Source organism: Malania oleifera, chromosome 7 (genome assembly GCF_029873635.1).
Source record: "Malania oleifera isolate guangnan ecotype guangnan chromosome 7, ASM2987363v1, whole genome shotgun sequence".
Taxonomy (NCBI): domain Eukaryota; kingdom Viridiplantae; phylum Streptophyta; class Magnoliopsida; order Santalales; family Ximeniaceae; genus Malania; species Malania oleifera.
In genome coordinates, this window is record NC_080423.1 from 85989335 (window position 1) to 86002117 (window position 12783).

Consider the following 12783-nt stretch of genomic DNA (forward strand, 5'->3'; position numbering starts at 1 on the left):
AAACCAAACTCTAACAATTAATAATAATGCTAATTGATTAATAACCATTAACATTCCCCCTAAAGCTGGATCATATATATCACATGCTCCTAGCTTGTTACAAAAAACATTCACATAACAAATTAGCAAGCTGAAACTCGCACTTCGATGAGTGGTTGTAATGAATCTGTACAAGTTTCTCTTAAATAAAATGGCAATCAACTTCAATGTGCTTTGTCCGCTCATGGAAGATAGGGTTAGAGGCAACGTGAATAGCATCTCGATTATCACACATCAACTCCATAAACTGAGAATGTGGAAAACCTAGTTCTTTCAACATGTTCTTCAGCCAAACAAGTTCACATGCAGTGTGTGTCATAGCCCTTTATTCTGACTCGGCACTCGACCTGGCCACCATAGTTTGTTTTTTACTTTTCCAAGACACCAAATTACCACCGACAAAGATACGATACCCAATTGGGGATCTTCGGTCGAAAGGTGAACCAACCCAATCTACATTTATATATCCTTGAATATGAGTGTGACCCCAATCCTGATATAAGAGACCTCTCCCTGGTGCACCTTTGAGATATCTCAAAATGTGAATTACTGCATCCTAGTGACTTGTTCTCAGAGAATCGAGAAAGTGACTCACAACACTTCTTGCGAAAGATATTTTTAGTCGAGTGACTGAGATGATTCAACTTTCCAACAAGTCTCCTATACCGACATGGGTTGGGCAACAAATCACCCATATCTGGCACAAACTTACTATTGGGATCCATGGGTGTATCAACAAGTTTGGAACCCAACAGCACCGTCTCATATAAAAGATCAAGAACATACTTTCTTTGTGACAATATAGTCCCCATGAAAGATCTTGATACTTCTACACCCAAGAAGTACTTCAATGGTCCCAAGTCGTTGTCCTGAAACTTACTCTGCAAGCTTTTGGTCTTGGATGCCTCGATCATCATCATTAGTGATCACAGTGTCATCCACATACACAATAAGCAAAATCCTGCCAGATAGAGTATGACAATAAAAAACAAAGTCACCTACTGCACACCGATGAAGGCCAAACTCAAGTACTACAGCACTAAAACTACCAAACCATGCCCTTGGAGATTGTTTTAATCCATACAATGATTTATTAAGTAGACATACTGAGCCCAACTCCCTTTGAGCAACAAACCCAAGTGGTTGCTCCATGAGCAACAAATCCAAGTGGTTGCTCCATATACATGAAGACCACCATGTAGGAAAGGATTCTTCACATCTAATTGATGTAAATGCCAATGACAAGTGGTGGCTAAAGAAATGAACAAACCACTGATGTAAGTTTAGCCACCGGAGAGAATGTGTCTGAATAATCCAAACCATACACCTAAGTACACCCCTTAGCAACAAAGCGGGCCTTCAAACGAGCCACATAACCATCAGGATTGACTTTCGTTGTGTACTCCTAGCGACAACCAACCACTGATTTATCAGCAGGAAGAGGTACCAAATCCCAAGTATCATTATCATGTAGTGCACGCATCTCCTCAACCATTGCTATCCACCACCCAGAATGGGATAGGGCTTCAAAAATATATTTTGGAAGAGCAACGGAAGACAAAGTACTAACAAAACAATAATAAGAGGGTGACAAGAAATCATAACAAACAAAACTAGAGATCGGATGTTGGGTACAAGTGTGTTTACCTTTTTGAACAGCTATAGGAGGATCAACATCATGGGAAATAAGATCATCTGACAAGGGAACTAGAGGCACAGTAGTAGAAGCTAGAGGAGGCACTTCCCCCTTGAGTCGCCATGTGTATGCCTGCAAATTGGGATGATCCAAGTGATGAGAAGGACTCAAACTAGACAAAGATGTAGGAGAAATGGGCATAGATACTAGGTTTCGATCTGGAAGGCAAGGCAGAGGAAGAGACTCATTAAGGTCAACAAAACTCAAGGAATTAGAGTAGTATGGTGTAGACTCAAAAAAGGTGACATTGGCAAAGACAAAAATTCAATGTAAAGTAGGACTATAACATCGATATCCTTTTTGAGTATAGGAATAGCCTAAAAAGATACATTTGATAGCACGAGGATCCAACTTATCCATTCCTGGAGTTAACTAATAGACAAAGGACACACAACTAAATATACGAGGAGGAAGGGAGAACAAAGGAGCCTTAGGGAAGATAACTAAATATGGGATTTTACTACCAAGGATAGAGGATGGCATTTTATTGATGAGGGAGCAAGCTGTGAGCACAGCATCACTCCAAAAAACTTTGGGGACATTCATTTGATACAAAAGGGTACGAGTGACATCAAGAATATGTTGGTTTTTCCACTCTGCAACCCCATTTTGTTGTGGAGTGTGGGCACAAGAGGGCTAATGGATCATACTAGAGCTAGTCATACAAGTAGTGAATTGGATACTGAAGAACTCCTTAGCATTATCACTACGAAGTATCCTGACTGGCATATCAAATTGAGTCCTTATTTGGGAATGAAAGGCACAAAAGATATCAAACAACTAGAAATGATCTTTCATTAAATATAACCAAGTCATCCTAAAGTAGTCATCAACAAATGTAACGAAGTACCGAAACCCCAACTTTGATGTGACACGACTAGGACCTCAAATGTCGGAATAGACTAGCATGAAAGAACTAATTACTTGTTTGTCGACCCGAAAAGCAAAGGGAACACAATGATGCTTACCCAATTGACAAGAATCAAACTCAAGATTAGACACATAAATGTAGGAACTAGTTGTTTCAACCTGTCTGAGGACTAATGACCAACGCAACAATGGATTTGAAATGGTGTAGATGCGACTATGCAGGCAATGGATGGAGAAGGTAACTCAAAGTAGTAAAGTCCACGAGTCTCACGTCCTATGTCAATTGTCTTTCTCATCTTCAGATCCTAAATAATCACAAAATCAAGAAAGAATGTGATAGAACAATTTAGTGACTTTGTAAGCTTACTAACTGACATAAGATTGAAAGGGGATTAAGGAATGTATAAAGCAGAATAAAGAGAGATGAAAGGAGTAGGACTTACTATTCCTATCCCCTTAACAATAGTAGACCCATTAGCAAGGGTAACTTGAGGTAGGTTTTTAGGATACTGGAGATCATAAACGAAGTTGGTTGCACCTGTTATATGATTAGTAGCAGCAGAATCAATAACCCAAGGACTAGTAGGAAGGATACCAGATGATATACAAACTGTAGGATTACCTTTCTGGGCAAAAGACGCAATGTAGGAAGAAGCTTGTTGAGATGACTAATACAGCAGATACCTTGAATACTCCTCTGATATAGTCACAATACATGGTTCACTCAAACAAGTGATTAAAAAAGGAACCGTACTTCTAGGAATTGCAAACTCCATCCCAACATTCACAAACTCAGAACAATAACCATAAGATTAATTGTTGGAACAATCAGAACAACCACGAACAAGGTGACTAGTCACAAATAAATCAGTACAAGACTGCCACAGCACCAAGAAACTCAGACACAGCCCTAAGCAAGCAACTCACAACACTAAAACAATTGGAGAGGTGAACCACTGAAACAACCACGGAGAAATCACCAACTAACTTACATAACACTGCCACAGCCTCACAGAAAATAAAAAAATAAAAAATAAAAAATAAACAGCTTATGAGCACTGCCACTGCTCCAAGAAAGTCACCTATGACTCTTACTAACACCAAACAACAACTGACAAATTACCATGAGTGCATGGTTAAAAAAAGATTGGATCTTTGAGCAAAACACATGTCCAACAGCTTGATATTTTGATATATGGAAGGAATAGATCATTGAATCAAAAAACACAGCAAATCCCACTGTTTCAGGCCCAATAAACTCAATAACCATTGATAAACTGCTTCACAAAGCATCAAACAACCATTCCTTGGGTGCCACACTTGAGCAATTAAAAAAGGTGAGGTCTTTGCGCAAAAAACATCACGAAAAACTCCAAAAACATGTTAATAGAGAGACTGGATCACTGCTGGATCATTTCAAGTCAAAACTATGCCTGAAAGTGGCTTCAAGCGCCAACAAATGGGGTCGGCCCTGGCAGCCTATGTCCGGCGCATGAAGGCACATGAGACACTGCCTGGAGATGGGATTTCAGTGGGGGGCAGATCAGCAGTGTCTGTGGGTGACTATGGTGTTGGTTGTGACGAATATATAGTGATTTGGTGTTCTTGAACTGGCAGTGTCGCCCAGAAAATTCCAGCGACTGGTCTGACCTTCTGCAGCTGCTGGCTGCTCTCTAGAGTTATAGTATCGCTGAAAAATCTTCTATGAGGGTAGACATGCAGCGGTTTAGGCTTTGGTTTGATGATGTTGGTAACACTTAGGATTTAGGTTTCAGAATCATGCTCTAATACCATGTTGAATAATTGGGTAAAATGGAAGACCTAAACTCAATGGTTGTTCTCTCCCTCTATTTATAACATATGTCAAGTACAATAGGAATGACCATAATGCCCTTGCTAACTTACACTGATTACAAACCATGCTCTAACAATCAATAATGCTAAATGACTAAATAACCATTAACATAACTATAAACCCCATTGAACAGTGAAAACCACAAAACTCCACAAATTTTCATGATTGGATGTGTAATTATTATTCTCAAGCGATATAAATGTTCGAGAATGAATAGTCCTGGTGGTGCGCAAGGTTTGATTACTTGTGTGAGGGATTTCCCTAGGTAATTTGAGGCAACCAAGTTTATGTAATTTGGTTTGGTTTTCACCATGAGAAGATTGTATTTTGTAGATAGCTCAAGAGTCCCTCCATAAGTGAACATAGGCATCGGGTTTGGAACTAAACCACCATAAATAATTGTTTTTCTCCTTTTCTATATTGTTAATTCCATGCATCATTTGCATTGAGCTGGCTAGTGTGATTAATTTTATGGAAATTAATGAAATTTACTTTTTGAATCAAAACTAGACATCAACCCAATTCACCCACTCCCCCCCCCCCCCCCCAAAAAAAAAGGTTGGCACTCGGTCAATGGACAAAAGATTGAGAATCAGACACTAGTATTTGAGGTATTTTGAGCATTAATCCCCTGTGTTGCTTCAGGAAGTGCCTACTGCACTGGCAACAATTTACTTTTAAGCAGTAATTCCAGTTTAATCAGATTTTTAAATGGAGATACTATATCAGTAATCATGTAGATGAATAGCAATGTGAATATAAAAATGAATTCAATGGGCATACTGATATCTTAAAAACTAGAAAAGTACACTAGAAAAATAACTTTAGGTCTACATGAATCCTTGCTCTCCATTCAACAAATGAGGAAATTTTCAAATATGAAGGATAATAAGAACAAGGGCAACAATTAATCAACCAGCATTTACTCACATCATGTGAAATTCAGGAAAACTACAGGTCACTATAATTGCGCCAAACTGTACGAAATTCCTCCCGGAATGTGTTAAGCCGTGCTTTCATGTTAGGCATTCTAAAACTGGCATGAAGAATAGTGGCTGAGAGAGAGAGAGAGAGAGTTAAAAGCAAAATAAATTGCTAATATGAAAGCACAAAAACACTATAAATTGCATAATTTACCAAGAAGTCCAATGGCAAGCGCCCACAAGACACTCAAGAGACCGCAAGAAGCAAACCATAGAAAAAAGCTCGCTACATAAAAGGCAAATACATATACAAAGTCAAAATGTTTGAATTACTAAAATGTACGATTTTATAACAAATAAACTTCGAAGTTTGCCGTACCAGAAGAGGACATTAAGACAAACATCCAACGAGGCTGACCACATATATAAATAGCTCTTTTAGCTGCTGGACGACCACGAATAACAGGCCTGAAAATAATTTACCGTAAGTACTCACAAACAATAAATGCTTTGTAAACAGAGTCATAGGCAAAATGACTTAACGTAAGAGGCGGCCTCATCTTTGCAGCTAAATGCGGCGAGAACTTCCTCACTGTTCTTGTTACTTTCTCACTGAAAGTACCTGCAAAGCTGCATCACCAATCCTTGAACCCTTAGCATCAATATATGAAAAAACCGATAGGTTGGAAAAAAAAAAAAAAAAAAAAAGGTCAAAAGCAGTTCCAGACGGGGACTTTTTGCAATTTCCCATAACCTCACTTCTTCCTTTGTAATAATCAGTACAAAGAAAGGCATAACAGTAAATTTATTTCTTGCCAGCAGCTTTAAAATGTTAAGCAGGATGCCTATGTTGTGCTTGACATTGGGAGGGAGGCCAAGATCACTATGATCATCTTTCATAAAATTAAAAATTAAAAAAAAAAGGAAAAGAAAAAAAAAAGCCACTCATGCCCTTCTTTTATAAATGTATAAAATGCTAAACCAATTGACGCACCTCAACCATTAGTCCAATTACCTTGTCATCCTATTTTACTGCTACAAACTATGGTTTATAACATTTTATTAGTTCGTAATCTAATTCCAACAATGTTTTAACATAACAATTTGCCAGCCAGGCGGTTGTGGTAAATAAAATGCTCAGTTTGGAGCTTTGAGAGACATACAATAGGTATCCAAGAATTTGAGTTCCATGGCAAGGAAATATTTCCTTCTACACAGTCGTTAAACAAAAGCTCAAAATTTTATGAACCATATTTACTAACATTTTCTTGCCTATCATTGCACATCATTAAGAATGACTTCTAAAAGCAATACTGTATTCATATCCAACATAATTACAGTTCCAATGAAATTCTGGTGGTTCTATTCATGGTTTATTAGGAGTACCTTGACAAACCTTCCCATCTATTTCATGTCTCTCCTTCATTTACCAGCACCGGATTCAATTGCCAAGAGACTTGAAGGAATTCAAAGGAGGTTCCTATGGGGGAGCACACGGGCGGCATTCAAATTCCACCTTCTCCAATGGGGTATGGTTAAACAACCTATTTGATCAAAAGGTTTGGGGCTGAAGTCCCTTCATTCTTTCAATAAAGCCCTTCCTAAGATATGGGTATGAAGGTACATGAAAGAGATGGCCACCATTGGTGGGAATCATTGCTTCCAAGTTCCAAGTTTGAGTTGGGAGCATAATGAATGGACCACTCAGATTGGTAAAGGACCATATGATGTAGGGGTGTGGAAATTCATCAGGAAAGGCTGGGATGACTTCTTCCGTCTTATCAAATTTCAAGTGGGAAGCGAGGACAACATTTACTTTTGGCATGATGTGTGGTGCGGCCGAGAGGCTCTAAGTGCTTTATTTCCTGCCATCTACAACTTAGTCTGCAATAAAGAAGCACTCATCAATCATCACCTTCAAATATCAGATTAGGAGATCTCCTGGAACATTCCCTCTACAAAAATGTGGCATATTGGGAATTCCACCATCTTAGTGATTTTTAAAACAATCTCTACAACTTCTGACACCAAAACACTCCCAAACAACCAAAGTGAAACAGGGTCTTCATAGTCAGATCCTTCTACAGGATTCTCCCACAATCCCCCATCGACTCGCGTTTGGAAGACAGCTGCCCCAACAAAGGTTTCTTTTCTTGCATAGGAGGCAACACATGGAAAGATATTAATCATGGACAACCTGCAAAAAAGGGGGCTGACCATCAATTGGGGCAGCACCCCGGTTTTCTGAGTGCCACCTAAAATTGCCTTAGCGGGAGCGAGAGCTGCAGTTGGGTCGCCAATAAGCGTTTTCTATGCATGACTAAAGCAGAATCAGTTGAGCAAATCCTCCTTCATTGCCCCTAGACTAGGAATCTTTGAAATATGACTTGGACCTTTGATTGGACAAAGGTGGGCTACTGCCAGCTCTGTGGGAAGGAAGCTCAGATTTGGGCAACCAAGAAGAAGAGAAAGGATTTATCTATCATCCCTCTTGCAATTTTCTAGTAAGCATAGAAAGAAAGGAACAGGAGAGTGTTCAAGAATTCAATTACGCCACTTCAGAGTAGTAAAGAGTGGTGGACTACTGTAGTTTCCAGCTGGCATAGTGCAATTGCAGTGAAGGAGCGCAATATAATTTTAGATTTCTTTGAGATCCTACATGATGGTTGACTTTGTGTACTCTAGGTTGCCATCCCCTTGATGCCCTTTCAATAAAATTCCTTTACTGTATAAAATAGAAAAATAAAAAAATCTTCATTTTTTAATTTTTTAAAATCTTGCAAGAATCAGACAACATAGACCAAGCAAGCACAGGTGAGAAAACAGCAATTTAATAGCTGTTAAGTCTGTAGGTTGGGAATGCACAAAGAAGGATTTGATGGTGTTCCAACTCTGTAAGAATGTTGCCCCAACTCCCAAGTTTGAACAAAATGGCAGAGAAGGATTCTTAAAGAGTCAACACCACAAAGCAGCATTGAAGGCTTGGTCAATGTATCTTGCTAGATTCACACAACTATAATCATGAACCGAATGTTGTATTTCCATGACTGAAATTTCCTGACAATTTCCTGACAGTGACGTGGAATAAATAAAAAATTGCACCAAAATTTCCCTACATTTTGTAGTGGTGTAAATAGCCTTTCAATTAATGATCTTATTCTAATGGCGGCAGTGTGCCAATGGCAAAGAAATTTACACCCATAAGTGGTATTTGCTCATCTAATCATATTTTTTATTTTATTTTTTAAAAAAAAATTGATTAATTTGCAGCTCATCTGTACAATGACTTTTAACATTATAATAATGCTAGGACAGCATAAAAAAGAAAATTAAAAAAAAAACCTCCCATTTAATACATCCATGCCTTCAATATATATGGGCAAAATGAACTGACCTTCCCAAGTTCGCTAAAAAAGACGTGGACTCCCCTGACTAACATCTTCCTTAACATTTATATTAATGCCACCACTGACATCCCATATCACTGATGTCTATTAAATAACATTCTTTAATTTTTTACTCTGCCAATTTTGTTGCTATTACACAATAAGATCTCTCTCTCCCCTCCAGTGTCATTGTATTTTGCCAACCTCTTGATCCCTGGAAATAAACAACACTAAATTAGTTAATTAATCATAAATTATAAAAAAATTAAAAGGGCGGCACATGCTCGGTCATCTATATCAACAAAAGAGAAGCAGATCAAGAGCCCCAAAAACCAATACCAGCTGACAACTTGCTTGCAGCTCTAAGAGCCCATCAACAACACCAACTATGGACTATGTCTATTACCCCTTCTTTTTCGTCTTTCTTGCACAGTCCCTCACTCCTCATCCCCCTCCTCTTCTTCCTCTTTCTGCAATGGCCCTCAAATGAATCCCAAAATCAAACTCACCACCACAACAGCCAGCCGCAATAACAACTACAAATCACCAACAACAATCAACAAGTGCCACCAGTCACCCATGAATTCACAGATCGCTGATCAAATCTATCCACATTTCCCAGCCACCCAACACAGCCATTTTCAGAGAAGAGAAAAGTGAGATGTGAAGGATGTGTTGTTGCCTTCCATCTGAAATGCAATGGAACGCTGCACACTCCAAGCAAGTGTGGCAAACAGAGGACTTACAAAAGGAGACAATGCAAATATTACTCAAAATTACTTTTGTATGGGTAAAACTGATGTCTTAAAATAAATTAGATTATGAGATCATTGCACTCACTCAATCCAACAAACAAACAGCCTCTAAAGAAAGGGTGGTAAGAAGCACTAAAAGTAGATGTCAAGGGAGGTCTGAGTAATTTTCAAAAATCCAGGGACAGTTCATGTGTTTTTGGCAAACCTCAAGGGAGTTAATGTATTTTTTATTATTATTATTATTATTATTTGCTTTATTTCCTTAAAAAAAAATAGTAATGTTGCTTTTAGGAATACAGATTTTGGACATTGGATCTGGATTTGTGTGAACTTAAACAAAATACAGTACAAAATTGTTCTTGAGTTTCATTAAATTTCACAGAAATCCAAGATTCAAACGCCCCAAAGCTTAAGATAAACTTGGAGAAAAGAAACTCCAAGAGAAAACTTAAATTTCATAAAATTGAGCACCTTTTGCATACAACTAATCGACCATATGGACCCCAATTATGATGGCATTTAAACTTTAATTCCTATCCATTTGGGTTTAAAACAACTCTGTCTACACCAGAATAAGAATAATCCCTAGGAGAGAAGGATTGACAAAGCTACATTGGGTTGATCTAAAACTCCAACATCTAAGACAATTGGGACTAGATTTTTTAACATTGCATGCTTGTATTTTGAGAATATTTCAAAATTCTACACTCAAAAAAAGAAAACCAATTTTAGGCCAAACTCAAAGCTCATAAAATGCAAATCACTATGTTGTATTACTGTTGCGCCTCTGGTCGCAAATATATTTAATTTATGTTCAACCAACAAATTAAGAATGTAAATAAACATCAAGAAGCTCCCATAGCATAGTAACTTTTGACCAACAACATATCAAGACTTCCCTAAAAAATAAGAGCACGGAACAATAGTAATCAAGTTCAGATTTGCTAATGACTAAGCAAAATACAGGAAGCACCAGCACTCCAAGAAGCTACGTCTCATGTCAGACACCAACATGCATTCAACACAGCTTAACATGCATCTGACACTTTCAAAAATTAAATCAAATCATTTATTTTCTGACATGACATTGACACTTCCTAAAATGGCATAACATATGTGACCGCTCCCCAATGCTTCTAGACAAGAACTAAAATGTCTTTATGTTTTTCTTGTATCTTGTGATGGGACCAATGTTTTGCAAGCTCCTTAGTGCTAATTGTCTGGTTGGATGGCTACTTTTTGTTGTTCTTTATTGCTGATAATACGTGAAATGTCAAATTATAATATATGAATGCAGGCAATGAATGTAAATAAACTTTATTTGTATAATGTGCATTAATTATAATTCTTCATAAATTTGCATTGCCTCAATGTTTTACATCTAAAATTGGAAACACAATATTAAATATCCCTAGGTATGACCATTTTAAAATTACTTAATTCATGTATTCCTGCTGTCTCTTATCCTATCATTTAGAAAATTGTCATTTTGTCATGCCGGTACCACATCATGTCCGTGTTTCATCTTAGTGTCTTGGTGCTTCTTAGATCAAAATTTCGATTCTCAAATTTTGTTTATCTAAACTAACTTATTCCCACCATAAAAAATAAAAACAGAAAAACAATGAAGGGATCAGGTGTATAACAGCAAACCTGTCATTGAGTAAAGCAATACTAAGTGCCGTCACAGAAGCAGCAACAATAGCAAGGGGCCTTCTAAGGAATCCCATCCCTGTTTTCAATGAACGTACAAATGTACACAATAAATCCAAAGAAAAAATAAAAAAGGAAATATGGGAAAAGGAAACAAAAAACTAAAATTCTTTTGCACGTTACCGAGGATGAAAATTATCATGATAAAGTAGTTCGTCCTGTAGCTGCCAGCACATGTGAAAAATATAAAGATGGATAATTAATAAAGATGCTACATATTAAGAAAGCTCGGCCCTCAGTTTGTTTGCCAAGAAAATGTAGGAAAGTAAAAATAAAATAAAATATATAAATGCTTCTAATTATATGTATAACCACCACAACAAGGAGAATAGAACCACAAATTTGCTAAGTAAAATCTGTTGTTCCACAAACACAAATTCATTTATTTTTATTTTTTTTTTTTTCATTTTTCAGCTGTTTTCTTAGCAACCAAACGGAAGGAGAGAATGTAAAGATTAAAAACCAATCCAACTCGATTACATACAAATATTCAAAATTCAGAAAAAAAACAACAAAAGTAAAATAAGTCGAATTGAAGATTCCAATTTAAGAAGGCATGGAGAGAGAACGTACTAGTAAAGATTACATTTGAGGCGGCTGTTCCATTTAGAGTGAGATCGAGGGAGCGTGAATCTGGAGAAGAATTCAGAGAGAGGGCGAGGTGGAGTCGACCAGTCGACCTCGCGGAGGGCGTCGATCAGATCCTCCGCTGTAACGTTGCCCCAGTCCATGGCCGTTCGTTCTTCTTCGCCCTCTGCGAAACCCTAGAGAAAAATTAGGCGAGTTCTTGGAGAAACAATGGTGGGGAAACGGAAACGAATGGGTTCGCAGACGACTGCCTGGGGAAGGGATTGCAGGAGAGAATCGACACCTTGATGAGGCTGAAAGTCTGAAACCGTTGGTATGCGCTCGTAAATGACGACGATTTGCTTTGTGGCCTTTATTGCTGCTGTTAAAAAGGCATTGCGCTAAAAACTTAAAGAACTACAGTACAGAAGGTTTTTATCATGTCTGAGCCCGGGTTCGAACCGGGGACCTCTAGTGTGTGAGACTAGCGTGATAACCAACTACACCACCCAGACTATGGAAGGAACACTTTCAAAAGTCTTATATAATAGTGCCATTCATGCTGGTTCCAAATCAAAATCCCTCCTAGCAAATTTTTCTTATCCAAATGCTTTTGCTTGGGGTAAAAATTTATTCTCCACAAACAACCAACATCCAAACCTTACCCCTTGGCTCCTTATGGGGAAGTCTAGGGTCTAGTGTTCAATTTCCTACTGGTACAATTTTTTCCTCATTTTGTTGGGAGGAGGGATCTTGGGTAAGGGGTAGAAGGGATGAGAGAAAAAAAATAAAAAATAACAACAATAATAAACCTCTCATTTATTTTTTATTACATTCGCTATAAATATTTCTTGACCTCATTTGTATTTTTTTTATTATATTTATTTTAAGTATTTTTTTAATTATATTTAACTCAATATACTTGTCATATGCTATCTCATAAGTCAACACCTTACAGCATTCCTATTAACTCATAATT

General features: G+C 37.7%; 1 protein-coding gene and 1 non-coding gene across 5 annotated transcripts in view; both read right to left on the bottom strand.

The window, feature by feature from the left end:
* Positions 1–12219, bottom strand: part of LOC131159861 (PRA1 family protein A1-like) — a 31328-nt gene extending 19109 nt beyond the window's left edge. Inside the window, exons 1-8 of one of the 4 annotated variants that reach the window (XM_058115053.1) lie at positions 12109–12219; positions 11811–11991; positions 11361–11401; positions 11178–11256; positions 5927–6013; positions 5763–5851; positions 5598–5669; positions 5391–5515 (exon numbers count right to left, since the gene is read on the bottom strand). In XM_058115053.1, the coding sequence (XP_057971036.1) occupies positions 5412–5515; positions 5598–5669; positions 5763–5851; positions 5927–6013; positions 11178–11256; positions 11361–11401; positions 11811–11968 (630 nt within the window). In that variant the 5' untranslated portion in view covers positions 11969–11991; positions 12109–12219 and the 3' untranslated portion in view covers positions 5391–5411. Of the gene's footprint in view, positions 1–5390; positions 5516–5597; positions 5670–5762; positions 5852–5926; positions 6014–11177; positions 11257–11360; positions 11402–11810; positions 12002–12076 lie in introns of all 4 variants that reach the window. The other 3 variants (XM_058115055.1, XM_058115056.1, XM_058115054.1) reach the window with 3 other exon arrangements.
* A 26-nt stretch (positions 12220–12245) lies between these two features.
* TRNAV-CAC (transfer RNA valine (anticodon CAC)) lies at positions 12246–12319 on the bottom strand. Its single transcript has one exon. It is a non-coding gene; the product is annotated as a tRNA-Val (tRNA).
* Between the last annotated feature and the right edge of the window lie 464 nt (positions 12320–12783).